We start from the raw sequence: 15724 nt of genomic DNA on the forward strand, positions 1-15724 counted from the left end.
CTGTGGTTAACGTACGAAAAGAAGCTCATAAGCATTACCAATGCCGAACGGTTACAGAGTTACAACGACCAGCTAAGAACGCTTGTGAATACTGAAACCTTTTACCTTTAAAAAAAAGGCAAAGTAATCAATCCTATGAATACTGAACTGTTGCAAATGTGCCTAACGGGCTGGCATTGAAAGGTCCAGGAATGGAAGCGGGAGTTTGTGCAAATATGTACAACCTGGTGGGGATTCTCTGTTAGAAACCCAAGTATATCTTCAGCGCCAAGCCAAGAGTTCTTGAAAACCAGGCAACATCAGTCCAATAAAGGTTGCCAAACACAAGAGGGGACTAGTGAGAAGCCCCAATGTTGCAAAGGTTTTCATGCAGGTTCGGGGAAACCTATTTTAGAGGAGCAGCTGCATGCCTCTGCAGAAATTCCCGCCCCCCTGTCTCCTGTATGTTGGAAGCCTGAGAGTGTGCCAAGCTTGACACCAGCAGTTGTGACCATACCACAGTGAATATTCAACAATCTGAGGGAGGAACTCCCCGACGGAATATGAAAAAGAGTGAAAGGGGAGCTAGTGATTACACACGGAAGACAAGCGTGACGCACTGAGAAGATTGGCTGAAGAGAATGCATGGACCTTATAGAAACTGATGACGAAGTTAAGAAGAGAGTACACTTTCATATGCGAACAGTAGATTGCATGTGTGTGACGCACTGCAGAAAAGTAAGCTGTTCAATAACTGTACAGATGCTGTAACGCAAGTAGACTAAGTGATCTTAGAAGCTGGCTATATGTAGTGAATAGACTGCCGCCATTGTATATAAACTGGACATCGGTGTCATGAATTTTACTAAGCCCGGACCCATGGAGAGGAAAGGCCGAGAACTGTGTTGCAGCCAGAATTAGATGAGATTGTGGATGCGAACAGCGAGGCTGTCTGGCCTGGTGTCAAAACTGAAGCAGCCAAGGCCGATTATCTATTCTTGAAGGCAGCAAACATGAGAAGCTGAATCATCCCTTTTTAAAGGTGCAAAGAATGAACATCAAGCGTGTCAAGTTTTATTCATTTGAGACATTTAAATGCTGCAAAATGGACCGAATTGTGATCTCCTGTCACGTGAGCCAAGGATGGAAACAGAGTTGAGCTTGGAGTCCTAGAACAACGATAGTGCACACTTGCACTCCCCGTTAGTCCCAGAGACAAGAATGCTCTGCAAAGCCAAGTTCAAAGACGATCTTCATGGCAGAAGGCATGGGTGATGAGAGACGTTGGACTAATTGGGTCTGGGAGGCAAAATCAAGTCCACCTCCTTGCACCTGGGTCTGAATGTGCTAAGTGAACCGAATGTTCCAGGCATGGCACGAGTGTGCCAACCAATTATAGAGGGCTGTGTAATGAAGGGCCTTATAGTTTGAGAGCCACTAATATACTGTGTACTCAATATTGTTTAAGATGACATGTTTTAGAGGTAGGCATAAATTGTCCACCTGACAGCAGATATCCAATCACAATCCCACCCCTTATAGAAAGTATACTTAGATGTTCCCCTTGAGCCTATCACAACCCCTCGTAGGTTTTTCTCATTTGCCACATAGTATGACATCACTTATGGCGAATATTTAGTATATAAATGTGTTTTTATGATAAATTCACTGAGAGCACGAGCGAAAGTCCGTTGTTGTCATTATAACTCCCTGTTTTAGATAATTGTTAATAAAACAGCAAACTTTGCCATCTTCCTGAGTTGGTTTGATTATTCGGCCTCTGAGTTATTCTGCATACTGATCCATTGCATGTACGCTATCCAAAAGGCCCTATGCTCACTATCATTATGGTTGGTGTAGGATCACGTTGCTACCACCAAGACAGAAGCAGGGGAAGACTTAATACTGAACATTACTGTCGGTATTAATGCAGACGGGATGTCAAGGTTCTATCTCTTGAATGCTGGTAATCTGCTTATGTTGAAGAAGGCTATTGAAGTTGTTTGTAATCTGATGAGAAACTCATCTGTTGTGGGAGACAGGCAGGTGAGTAGATCGGTAGGTCAAGATATAATTTCCCCAAAGAGACCTGGTGAAAGGTACCACCAGGGTAGTAAAAGGAGAAAGTGCTAAGGGGTACTATTGGAAAGCCGTATATATTCTTAAAGCATGATATTTTGATCAGACTATTTGTTGCTGTCAAACCTGAAGCAAGCCATTGTGACCAGATGGTCAGTTGCTGTCAGACTTGAAGCTATCTATTTTGACCACACCATTTGTTGTTGCCTAAAAGGTGAAGGAGTTCTCAATCCAGGAGGTTTGAGAGCTTGTGGCTTTTCCCTTTCAAGATAATTTGGAGGACTTCTCATTCCAGGAGGTGTGAGAGCTCGTGACTGTGGCAAGTTACCTAATTGAAATAACAGAACTTTGTGTTAAAGCTGTATTTACTTGGTTTTCCTTTGAACTGTGAAGAACATTCTTGTTTGGATCTGCCACTCAAGGCAAGAGACATTGATTTCTCTGTGAACCAATTTACATGTTGTCTAAATTTGTGGAACCAATTTGCCATATTATACCTTTTTTTGTGTTCATTGTTGTATTAGTGTGAGGGGTAGAGATCCCTTGGTTAGAGTGTTCCCATTTAGTTTACTATAGGCTGGGAAATCCACATAAGGGTAAGGATAATGAGGCATTTATTTTACTTGGTTTGTTTAATAAAATGGCAATGGTTAGAAACCCTTTACAAAGTTGTCCACCTCACATTTCTGTCCCCTCACAGAAAGCATCACCTATGAACTAAAACTAAAAAAGGTCAAGGAGGATTTGGGGAGTAGGTTTGGCAGGAGGCAAGAGCATGGTATAGGGGACATGGAGAAAAACTGGCTTCCTTGTGGGGTTGCATTTTGAAACATGGGATAATGGGAGGTTTCCTATGTTTAGGGGATTGGTTGTCATATGTTGCGTGCAACCTCAAATGCCACAATAATGCCATCATATGTCTTTCTAGACACACATGGTAAGGTATAGAGTGCAGCTGCTGATATCATACGACATGTGCAGCCTATAATTCTCCAATAATGTGATACATAAAACTTTCAAAAACATATATAAATATATGAGCAGTCTCGCAGGGAATCCTGAGTAAGTTTGAAGTGAGGCGAGTGCACTTTCATCTTGAAAAGTGTGTTCTTGCATTTTTGAAATGACAACTTAATGACTACAACCTATCACGAAACTCACTTTTTCAATATTCTTTTCTCATTAATCAATAGGAACAAGAAACAAACCTCCATATCACCCACTGATCTGCCAACTAAATTGCATCTGTGTTTAATGATCTTGGCCTGTGTTTACAATGTGACAGAGAGCTTTGTAGTAGATACAAACAGCAGACTGGCATTATACCAGGAGCGAAGGAACAGCGAGTAACGACGAAAATTCAAATGAAATGAAAACTCTATAAACATTGGAAATGCCAATGTTAAGGTTAATGCATTCACTCATTCTACATAAAGTCCACACTGCAAATTAAACTTGCACTACGCTACTAATTTCACTGTAATACGGATGTAAGCTACCTGGTACTTAATGCAAGTGTTCAGTTACATAAAACACAAATCAGAATCTAAATCCGAAAGGATGTTTGTGTAACTTTGCACCCACAAAGGGGTTTTCTAGAGTCAATAAAAAAAAACTTTTTGCACTTTTTTCTCCAAGAAAACATTCATCAATCAAATGTCACCTGATTTTGCATGTGTGTCTGGATATCGCCAAGCAAGTTATTTTGCCATGTTTGGTAAACATTTATGGAAGATGTCAAAAGTTAAAGATGAAAATGTTTACATATTTCCATAGTAAATTTGGAATTCTCATTAATATGCATGTCTGTGTAACTTTGACTCTACTGCACAGGCCCAAAACAGATATTTTTACATTTATAAGTGGATATCACACATTTGCCTAATCTGCTTATTCAAAATATTTGTGGTGTGCTCCAGATCCACTTTAGGGAAACATTTATATTAAAATGTCAAAAGTCTAAGTGGATAATTTCAAGATATTTGTCTTGAAAAGGTGTTTTTTTTTTAGGTTGATGGGATATGATATGATATTTGTATTGCGCTCATAAACAAGTGTTTCAGAGCGCGCCGAGGCAAGGGAGGGGAACAAGGGAGGACAAAAACAACAATCTCACTAGGCCCAGTGACATTGAGAATGCACAAGTGCAGGGGAGAGGGACGGGAGAAAAAGTGCAAGGGGGAGGGGAGGAGTGGAAAGTGCAGAGCAAGGGATATAACAAACAACTGGTAGTGCAGCCAGCAAGGTGGCAAGCTCAAGGTTAAAGCACAGACAGGGGTGTCAATAAGTGCAGGTAAGGGGTCTGTAGGGTTGCAGATACAGACCCAAGTGCAAGGGATACCAGGAGGCAGTGCGGGTGTGTGGCTTTGGTAGGCACGGACCTGGTCCCGAAAATCAGAGACTAACCAGGTGCCCTTTGCCAAAGCAGACAGATAAGCAGGGTTGAGGAAGAACAAAGGCAGAAGCAAAGAGGAAGGTCTTGAGGTGCTTTCGGAACCGAAGAGGGTTCTCCTCAAGTTTCAGAGAGGCAGGGAGGCTGTTCCAGAGGGAGGCCCCAGCCAAGGAAAGAGATCTATCCCCAACTCGTTGCTTGGAGAAGCAACTGACCCTGAGGGAGTTGGAGGTGGAGGAGCGAAGAGCCCGAGTAGGAAGGTATTTATGGAGAGTTGAAAACCAATCTATCAAAAAAATCTTCTTCTGCACCCTTCTTTTCTACATAAAAACAATTATGAAAATGTCACCAAATACCTTGAAACTATCCTATTATTTGTTAGATGTTTGCCATATACCTAGCTTTTAAGTGGAACTGAGCACTCCCGAAACATTTAGAGAATTGGGTCAGGCAAACTTGAGACATTAACTTTTTAAGAATGAGAAGATTCATGTATAATTCAGGTGTGCACATTAGAGGCCAAATTACACAAACATGCTAACAAAACCAGAATCTAATGTGTAATCCAAAATAACCATTGACCTCTTCCATGAAAGTTAGACTGTGTATGCCCACATGATCCATATAAACAAGAGGAGGTATCCAGCATTAGCTTGGCTGTTCATATAGCGCCCAACATAGACTGACCAATTTTACCTAGTCTTTCAACCCACCACATTTATTTATGTATTTTGATACATTGCTATTGTGCAAAGGTGCATCACACCTGGGGCCCATACTGCCACACAAAGACCATTGGCCTCATTACGGGTCCGGATGTAACTGTGCCAGTACTACCAGCAGTTTGACGAAAGACCCGTAAATATTTACCAGTGCCTGACTTCCTGGTAACACCGGGGGATTACAACCCTGGCGGTCCGGAAAGTCAGGTGCAGGTAAATTGTAATTCACCATTCCCATAGAGTCCTAAAGGACTCTATGGGAATGGGGAACACGGAAGCACCAGCACTGTTAATAACAGTGTCAGTCCTTTGGTGACGGTCTGCTTATCGTGGCCGCTGTGTCCGGCAGGGTCCGACCTGTTGGGCAAGCGGCTCTGGCATGCAGACATGTAATATGCCGGTCCGGAAACAATGGTGCCGGGAGACCCCATGTGCCTAAAACGTAGGCATTTATTGGCGCACAGACAGTAGCTACTTCTGAATCTGCACTCATCAACACATTAGAATTCACACCACAGCTCCCCCCCGCACGCACCAATTCCCTTCCACATCCCCTCTCTTACAGAACCCAGTACCAAAAGGCCCCAGAAATAGTCAAACGTTGCACTATGCAATACCCTGTTACATAATATTACATTAAGTTATTTTACTTACCCAAAGAAACACTTGTCAAATTGGGTGATATTTAATGAACGGCTTCATGTACAAAAAGAAGGTGAAAAGGGCTTTTTTGTATTGCCTTTTCCATGGACCTCAAACAACACACTCTTTGCAGGGGTGAGGTTAAATAAACACAAAATGCAATTGTGAGAGTCCAAATTAAAAGAAAATATATAAATGAACTGATTAAGAATGACTAGGCCTTATAGTCTTTGCACTAGCCTGGTATAGTTAGAGAGACCTCATTTTGAATTACATATGTGTTTTTTGACAAAACAGAGTTTCCACATTGACATAAAGAACCAGTGTTTTACCAACATACTCACTAATTGCAGTCTCAGTCCATGCTCATATAATCTCGCACACAGTGCCAAATTTTATTCTGGTGCAAGTTGACCTGACTTCAATTGGAATGTTGATAACACTGTGCAAGTTTAATTGGGAAACAGCACACACATCTGAACTGGTATCTCTAGGAATTGATGGGAGCAACCCTGGAAAAAATCAGGGCTAGACAGTTTCCACATAAAGAATTATTGTATTAGTTGCAAGCAGTTAAACCTTCCTTAATGAAGTCTTGAATTATTTTGCCAGACACATTGTTTTCAGTCAAATTAAAAAATCTACATAAATTGTAGTACGGGGACCGTGTAACACAGGATCAGGATTGCTGGAGTGTCACATATTGTTAATTCCTGTGTTCCCTCCACAGTGCTGCTATTAAAGAGTTATCAAACTAACCTCACCAAAATTCGAGTCCAGTGCCTGATTCTTTCATCTCAATGTGTATTATGAATGCGGATCTGCAAATCCACAAACACACATATACTATCACAAAGTATATCAGAACATACTGAAGAACAAGTTACTTTCTTACCTGGTAACGTTCTTTCGATGGGATGGTCCGACGACGTATTCCATATCTATGACATGTAATCACCACAGCTGTGCTGCTTCGGAAACTTTTTCGGCGTCTGCGTCCTGCGTCGATGACGTCGATGCGCCGTCGTCGAGGACCTCCTCCGACGTCCAACGTCATCCGATGTGATAAGTAGGACGCACGACGCCCATAGCCTCAGTTGTAGTTTTTTCCCCCAGAACGTGTGACATAAGCCAACTGCCAGTCAGACACAAAGCCTTGCGGAACGTAAGCTGCAATCGCAAAAGAAATTCTGCAGCGGGGAAGGCCGGGCGGGAGCGATATGGAATACGTCGTCGGACCATCCCATCGAAAGAACGTTACCAGGTAAGAAAGTAACTTGTTCTTCGAGGGGATTGGGTCCTCCGACGTATTCCATATCTATGACAGACTCCCAAAGCAGTACCAAAGCAAGGAGGAGGGAAAGAATTTAGAATCAAAATGTAGAATAGCCAATCAAATAGCAGAGCAAAGGACCGCCTTGCCAAAGGCCAGATCCTGTGCTCGGATGGAATCAAGGGAATAGTGACGTACAAATGTATGTACTGAAGCCCAGGTGGCTGCATCACAGATGTTGCGAATAGGAACACCCCTCTGCAGGGCAGTAGACGCAGCCATACCCCTGGTAGAATGGGCCCGCAAGCCAGCCGGTGGGTCCTTACCCGCCAAACGGTAGCACTCCGAGATGGCCAAAATAATCCAGCGAGACAAAGTCTGTTTCGTCACAGCTTGCCCCAAACGCTTACCAGCGTAACCAATAAAGAGTTGATCATCCACTCTGACCCGGGACATGCGTGAAACATAAAAGCTTAAAGCTCTCCTAGGATCAAGCCTATGGAGCCTCTCCTCTTCCTTACCAGGATGCGGAGGAGGATAGAATGCCGGAAGAACAACCTTCTGGGCCAAATGAAATTCCGTCACTACCTTCGGAAGAAAAGAAGGACGAACTCTAAGGACAACCCTGTCCTTGTGAAATACAGTGAAGGGAGGCTTAACTGAAAGTGCCTGTAACTCACTCACTCTGCGAGCGGAAGTAACCGCAACTAAAAACACAGTTTTCAGAGTCAACAGCCTCAAAGGGCAAGAATGTAAAGGCTCAAACGGAGCACCCATAAGAAACTTAAGAACCAGGTTTAAATCCCAACCGGGCACCAGGAAAGGCGACGGAGGGAACACATTAGTGAGCCCTTTCAGGAACTGTGAAATCAAAGGGATTTTAAAGTAAGAACACTCTTCAGACGAGCGCTTAAAGATGGACAGCGCCGCCAGGTAACCCTTAACGGTACCCACTTGCAAGCCCCTGTGGGCCAAAGAAAGTAAAAAGGACAGAACCATGGGGATGTCACATGCAAAAGGATCCACATTCTGAACTCTGCACCAGTCGCAGAACTTACGCCAACGGCAACGGTACAGAGACTTTGTTGCCGGCCTTCGGGCCGAAAGCAACACCTCCATCACGTCCTCAGGGAGGTCCCAATCCTTATACCTCAACCTTTCAGAAACCAAGCGTGAAGGTTGAGGAATCTGACCTCTGGATGGAGAACCTGACCCCCCTCCCGTGAGTAGCAGATCGTCTCGGTAGGGAAGACGACGTGGAGGGCAGATGGATAAGTCGAGAAGGTCCGGGTACCACGTCTTCCGAGCCCACGCCGGGGCAATGAGGATCATCCGGGAACCGAACTTCCGTAACCTCCGCAGCACTTGCGGGATGACGGGGACTGGAGGAAACGCGTACAGCAGCGGGAATGACCACTCCACCACGAACGCGTCTCCTAAGGCTCCTTCTGGAGGAAATTCCCGCGAGCAAAACCTTTCGCACTTCCGGTTGACACTGGAGGCGAAGAGATCCACTTGAGGGGTCCCCCAAAGGGCGAAGATCTCCAGGAGAATCTCCTGAGCCAACTCCCACTCGTGAGAGATCGCGCTCTGCCTGCTCAGAGCGTCCGCCGTCACGTTTTCGGCACCGGCCAGATGAACTGCCGAGATCGAAACTTCCTGCTGGATGGCCCAGAACTCGAGCTGTATCGCCTCTCTGCACAGAGGAAGTGACCCTGCCCCCCCCTTTTTGTTGAGGTAGTGCATGGCCACTGTGTTGTCCGTCAGGATCAGGACATTCTTCCCTCGCACAGACGGCAGAAAAGCCTTCAGGGCTAGCCTGACGGCCCTCAGCTCCAACAGATTGATATGGAGTCTGGACTCCGACGGAGACCAGCGACCGCTGACTGTCAGCCCGTTGGCATGAGCTCCCCATCCCGTGAGGGATGCATCCGTCACGATCGTCACCTCCGGCCAGGGAAGCCAAAATGGAGCCCCCTTCATCAAGTTGCCTTCGACGGCCCACCACAGAAGGTCCCGGGCGACCGAGGACGGCACCTGAATCGAGTCCGACATCCTGCCGGAGGACTGCGACCATTGCGTCTTGAGTGCCCACTGCAAAGATCTCATCCGCAGGCGAGCCTCTGGCACCAGAAGAATGCAGGATGCCATGAGGCCGAGCAACCTCAAGAACTCGAACGCTGGGAGCGTCTGGGCATGCTGAAACTTGTGCACCATCTGCTGAATGTGAAGAGCCCTCACCTGGGGAGGAAAACACTGCCCCAGGGAAGTGTCGAGCACTGCTCCGATGTACTGGAGCCGCTGCGTTGGCGTCAAATGGGACTTCTTTAAATTGAGGGAGAAGCCCAGCCTGTGAAGGGAGCGACAGGCGATCGATAGATGATCCTGGACTTGCTCGGGAGAGCTCCCCCTGATCAACCAATCGTCCAGGTAGGGGTAGACGTGAATCCCCCCTTGCCTGAGATGCGCTGCCACCACCACCATGAGCTTGGTGAAAACCCTCGGGGCGGAGGTCAATCCGAACGGCAGGACCCGAAACTGAAAGTGCGAGTCGCCAACCGCGAACCTCAGGTACTTCTTGTGCTTGGGATGGATCGGCACATGGAAGTAAGCATCCTTGAGGTCGAGTGACACCAACCAGTCCTGAAGCTGAAGGGCCTGGAGGACTTGAGAGAGAGTAACCATCTTGAACTTGTCCTTCCTGAGGAGTTTGTTCAAATCGCGCAAGTCCATGATGGGTCTCAATCCCCCGTCTTTCTTCGAAACCAAAAAATAAGGGGAATACCATCCCTTGTTCCTCTCCGCTACAGGCACCAGTTCTATGGCGCCTTTCTCCAGCAGGGCTTGAATTTCCTGCGCAAGGAGCGGATCCGGACTCTGCAAAGAGAGGTTCCCCGGTGGATTGTCGCGAGGCCTGTGCCGAAAAGGAAGACAGTAGCCGTGGGTTATGATCTCCAGAACCCACACATCTGAAGTAATGGCTTGCCACTCTACAAGATGCTGCGCCAGCCTTCCCCCAACCGGCGAACCATGGGACATGGCCTCACGACTGAATGGGAGCGGCTGCGGCGTTACCTGAGGGCAAAGAGGCAACTGCCCGAGCGGCCTTGGCACCACGGGTACCCTGTCGTCCACCTCTGGTACCCCTGCGTTGGCCTCTTTGACTGCCAGCTCCTCTCGCTTTACTGAAGGATGAGTAATAGCGAAAGGAACCACCCCTCCACTGCTGTCCCCTGGGACGAAAAGGCGGAGGTTGGCGAACTGCAGCGCCCAACGACTTCGCTGCAGCTTTTGAGGTCTGCAACCTCTCAAGGCTCTCGTCAGCCTTGCTGCCAAAAAGGTGTTCACCATCAAAGGGCATGTTGAGGAGCCGGGACTGCACATCAGGAGCAAACCCCGACTTCCGCAACCACGCAAACCTGCGTATCACGGTGCTCGCCGCCATGGACCTACTGACGCATTCAGCCAAGTCCAGACCCGACTGAACGGACTCACACATGGCATCCTTACCATCCTGGACCATAGCAAGGAAACCATCCCGTTCAACCCCTTCGGGAATATGTTCAGCCGCTAACGCAACACAGTTCCACAGAGTGTGCGTGAAACGTGACAAGGCACAAATGGAGTTGGCCGCCTGAAGCGCCATACCACCAGAAGAAAACACTTTCTTCGCCCAGCCATCAAAACGTTTGTCGTCCCTATCAGGAGGGATGGTAGGGTACGACGCCTGCTTTGCCGGGGCCGTGGCCGCCTGCACCACCAAACTTTCCGGAGTGGGGTGCCTGGTCAAGTAGCAGGGGTCGCTACTGGCTGGACGGTATTTACGCGACAAGGATCTGCCCACCGCCGGGAGACTATCCGGAGCAGTCCAAGCCGCCGCCACCCTTCTCTGTAAAGCCATATGGAACGGCAGTACCGGGTCAGTTGGGGGACCAACATCAAGGATGTCCGTCAGATCATCCTGCACAAACTCCCCTGGGGGAGCAGACCATCCCAGATACTCAGACACCCTAGCCATAAGGCGCCGGTACGAGGAATCGGCATGGGAGCCAGGCTCAGGCCTACAAAATTCCACCTCCGGAGAGGTGTCCAGTCCACTGGCATCATGCAGTGACTGCCTCAAATCGTCAAACTGACTATGGCCCGAGACAATTTCATCTGGCACCTGACTAGGAACCAGGCCATCAGAATCCTCATCCGCCTCCGAAATATATTCCAGGTGGCGAAAAGGCACCCGAGAGTGCTTGCTCTTAACCAGAGCCTTCCTAGGGGGTACACCCGTGACACGGGGCACCTCCGACACGAAAGGCGTCGATGGCGTCGAGCGAATCGGCGCCGACGCCGAGAAAACCGGCAACGGCGCCGAGAGGATCGGCGTCGACGTCGAGGAAATCGGCGTCGACGTCAGATGCAGCGCCTCCAGGATCGGCGGCGTCGACACAGCCCTCGAAGCCGGAGCCCCGAGCGTGTCCCTCGACGACCTGATCGTCGACGGCTTCGACGAGGCCCTCGAAGCCGGAGCCTCGAGAAAGCCTGTCGACGCCCTCGACGCCTCAGACGTCGATGTCTTCCTCGAAGACTTCACAGGAGCACACGGTCTCGAACGCGTCGAGGGCCGGGACCTGGAACGGGTACGGCGAGAACGAGCCTCCTTGTCCGAACGGGACCGCTCCCGTGACTCGTGCCGACCACTCTTGCGAGCGGCGTCTCTCGACCTCACACGGCCGACCCCACTCGGGGGCGCGGACGGCTGAGTACCCTGCGACTCAAGAATCGCCAACATTTTCTTCCCGAAGGAAGCCCATTCTTCCGGCGTCGCACGGCTGGTGGGGTAACCGACGTGCCGTGCAGAATCCTCGGAAGATGACCTGGAAGGCGACCGGTGACGGCGCTTCCGAGAATGCCTCGAAGTGGCCGAGGAGTGGCGAGACCCACTCCTAGAAGAAGACCGACGAGACTTCCGACGACGACGCGGAGAGTCACCCCTCGAATCATCCGTCGAAAGCCCCGCCGACTTCGACTTCCGGGGCTTGGACACCCGACCTACCGACAACTTCTTCTTACGTTCGCGTAAGGCTTTGGACGTGAGCGACTGGCAGTCGACACAGTCATCCGTGTCGTGGGCCTCCCCGAGGCACCAGAGGCAGGCGTCGTGCGAGTCAGTCACCGACATCTTGGACCCACACTCCCCGCACTTCTTAAAGCCCGGACGCGGGGTTGAAGACGAGGTGGAAGACATCGCCGAAGGAAATTCACAAACGAACAGGTTCGAAGAACCAGAAAGAACAGAACTCCAAAGAGTCGAGGCTTAGAACCGAGAAACACGAAGCAACACGTTCGCGGAAAAAACGGAACTGAGGCTATGGGCGTCGTGCGTCCTACTTATCACATCGGATGACGTCGGACGTCGGAGGAGGTCCTCGACGACGGCGCATCGACGTCATCGACGCAGGACGCAGACGCCGAAAAAGTTTCCGAAGCAGCACAGCTGTGGTGATTACATGTCATAGATATGGAATACGTCGGAGGACCCAATCCCCTCGAAACATATGGATAACATTTGCAAACATCCATAAATACTCTGTTTGAAACTTACTTGCATACACAAATTGTCGCAGGTCATGCATGTTTACACATACGATCATGAAGACAATTGCAAAACTGTAAACCCTGGGGATAGAAAGGTACTGCCACTGACTAGCCCATTGAGGACCAACCTATCTTCACACAACATAAGAGTGGTAAGTGTAGTACACCAGAATATACGGCAGGGGAAGGGACACAGGCCACAGTCAATCAAAACAGTGGTGGTAGGGTAGGGTACCGCCACTAACCGACTCTACAAAAAAGAAAAAACTCACCCCTCTGCATACACCTCACAAACTCTGAACTAAACACAACCACATCTCTACATCACAACAAACTGCACAAACTTCACAACACCACAACAACAAAACAAACCACACAGCCTTGCACAACAGCAAATGACGGCTACCAACCGAAAAGCACATCTATGCTCAGCGAACAGTGTAAACCGAACTGTAGCTGCCAACAGCACATCACAACTCCCTTGCTCTTTCTCCTGCTCAGTCCTACTAGCTTGCACACAGCCTTACCGTCTTGCCTTACAGATCTGCCAGAGTACCAAGGGACCATGTGGTTGAGTGCACGGTATAAGAACATTTAACATAACATAAAAATCAAAGTGACTTACCAAATTGTACATTGCTTTGGCTCAGCGGGCTGTGTGGCACCACCGGAGATGGCTCGGACAGGGCTCGCTTGTGCTTTGTGGTCAGTGGTGGTGGTGGAATTTTCTTGGCGGATGAGGATGGACTGGCAGGAGGTGGGGGTGGGGGCGGCACACAGGGAACTGGCAAAAGAGAAGATCAGATGAATACATCATGTCAACTAAATACTGGCCCCGGACAGTAACTGGAGCCTATATTGCAATATTTAAAAGTCACATTGTAACAAAGCCAGCCAATTGAGGCAAAGAAATGTGATAACACTTTGGATAAAATGCGTGACATCTTGTAATAGAGGGCTGCAGGGAACATCATAGAGAATAGTGAAGCCATTTCACACCTTCAAAAGTTGCCTAGAAGTCATATGTTCCAGTTGGACCCAATGGCATACAGAAGTCTCTGTATGTGTGAACAATGAAAACTAGAATTCTCTTGTCAGACTGCTTTATACATTTATTTATGTATTTTGCATTTGTTAGGCACTTATCTGTTTCAAAGCGCCCACAGGGCAACAGGGAGGGAACATGGCATTGAAACAAATACAGTGGAGGATAAAGACAAACCTACTATGCCTTGTGAGTATTCAGAACGTGCAAGTACAGGGAGAAGAGGGGTGTGGGGTTAGGTGCTGGAGTGTCCACACTCTTGGGTGTGCAGCAGATGTAATTGCATAGTGTAGTAAGTGCTATGAGGCGTGGAGCCGCATTAGATAGGTGAGTGCAAGCCTACAGGAAGAAGGAAGGTGGGTGTCGAGGCAAGTGCTGTGAGTAGGCAGAAGCGGAGGCAATTGGGTGTGGAGGGCCAGGACCCCAAAGGACACATAAGGGCCCTGATCATCAATCACAGAGACTGTGATATTTGCAGAGGAGGGAAGGACGAGGTGAAGAGGAAAGTCTTGAGGAGCTTCTGGAATTTGAGGAGGTCATGCTCAATATAAAGAGGATGGGGAGGCCGTTCAACAAGAGGGAGCCAGCTGAAAAAAGAGATTGGTCTGCATCCCTCTGTTTAGCGAAACACTTTACACACAGAGTTGGTGCCAGAAGAACGTACAGGTCTAGAGGGAGAGTATTTAGCAACAGAAAGTTGCAGATAGCGTGGTCCCAGATCCCAGACAGCCTTGTGGATAGGTGCAATCCCCTTGTTACATTGAATGAATAGATAATTATTGTATGATATATAAGATACAATGGGCAAGGGACACCTTCAACCCAAAGAAAGCAAGAAAGCAAAGGTACTGAACATGGCAAGAAAGAAGGACCCGGTATCCTGGGGAGCCTCGCAGATTACCATATTCCTGGACTTGTCAGCATTCAACCTGTCCCGGAGAAGGCTCACCACGAAGGGAGTGCACTACAGATGGGGGTTCCCCTTCTCGCTTGCCTTTGAATTTGAGGGGTACAAATACAACCTAGTCACAGAGGACGACATCAACAGAGTAATGCATGAGGGGCTTGGTGAGGCCGCACCGGGGGCTACCCTTGGGGGTCCGGAGGCATCACGGAATACAGTCTCAAAAAGCAAGGGAACTATGGACAGGCACTGTGTCAAGGGACTTTTGGAATTTTAAGAAGCTAAACCCAACATTCCCCCCCACAACCCTGAGGGGTCGGGTGCAGTTTTGCAGTTCTGGAGAGGAAACTGTTAAATAGTACAAACGCTAGGAGACGTCCAGGTGTTTTACCAGCTTTGTAAGTGCCATGAGGGCTCTCAAGTCTCATGCAATTGACTGTTTATTCTCCCTGTATTGATTCTGCTATGTTCCTGGGGACCGGAAGCCGCGTGAGTCATGATGAAGGAAGGCTTATTGAGGCCCAGGGGGGGGCGCAAACAGTGGTCTGGCCCAACGGTGACCTAGATGCTGTTGGCAACCCAGATGCCAGGGGGGTAGGTGGATAAGTTAGGGTTGGGGCTGGTCACAGGGTTTTTTTTAACGTTGTAGTTAAGACCATTCTCCAGATGGTGGGGATACCAAAATGCAGCAATGTTGGATTTCAGACTCTAGATCACAGATCAGATAGCTCTAGCATGTGGTGGAACAAAGGCTCAAACACAGACTCGCATGGATAAGTTAGATTATACAATGGCACTGGGCTCACTGAATGTCAGAGGCTTAAACTCCCTGAATAAGAGATCTCTGATGATACAGGAATTCAACCGATCCAAGTTGGACATCATGTTCCTGCAAGAGACTCACTGGCAGAGGGGTAATGAACCAGCTCTGAGCGCCAAAGCTATAGACAATGTTTTCCACGCCTAGAACCAGTCTGAGAAGAAAGGGGTGGCAATTGTGGTGGCCAGCAAGCTTAAACTTGTCCCAAAGGAGGTATCAAAGGACCCTTGTGGTAGATATATAATGGTCAAGGGGAAAGTAAAAGGTAATGCGATCACC

At 48.3% G+C, this 15724-nt stretch overlaps 1 protein-coding gene across 1 annotated transcript in view; it reads right to left on the minus strand.

Moving 5' to 3' along the window:
- The window catches only part of LOC138581134 (arf-GAP with SH3 domain, ANK repeat and PH domain-containing protein 1-like), a 1625721-nt gene that overhangs the window by 299904 nt on the left and 1310093 nt on the right, over positions 1–15724 (minus strand). The window contains exon 24 of the mRNA XM_069652230.1: positions 13302–13460. Within this exon, the coding sequence (XP_069508331.1) occupies positions 13302–13460 (159 nt within the window). The remainder of the gene's footprint in view (positions 1–13301; positions 13461–15724) is intronic.

This window comes from Ambystoma mexicanum, chromosome 3p (assembly GCF_040938575.1).
Source record: "Ambystoma mexicanum isolate Mex_15411 chromosome 3p, UKY_AmexF1_1, whole genome shotgun sequence".
In the NCBI taxonomy this organism is placed as follows: Eukaryota; Metazoa; Chordata; class Amphibia; order Caudata; family Ambystomatidae; genus Ambystoma; species Ambystoma mexicanum.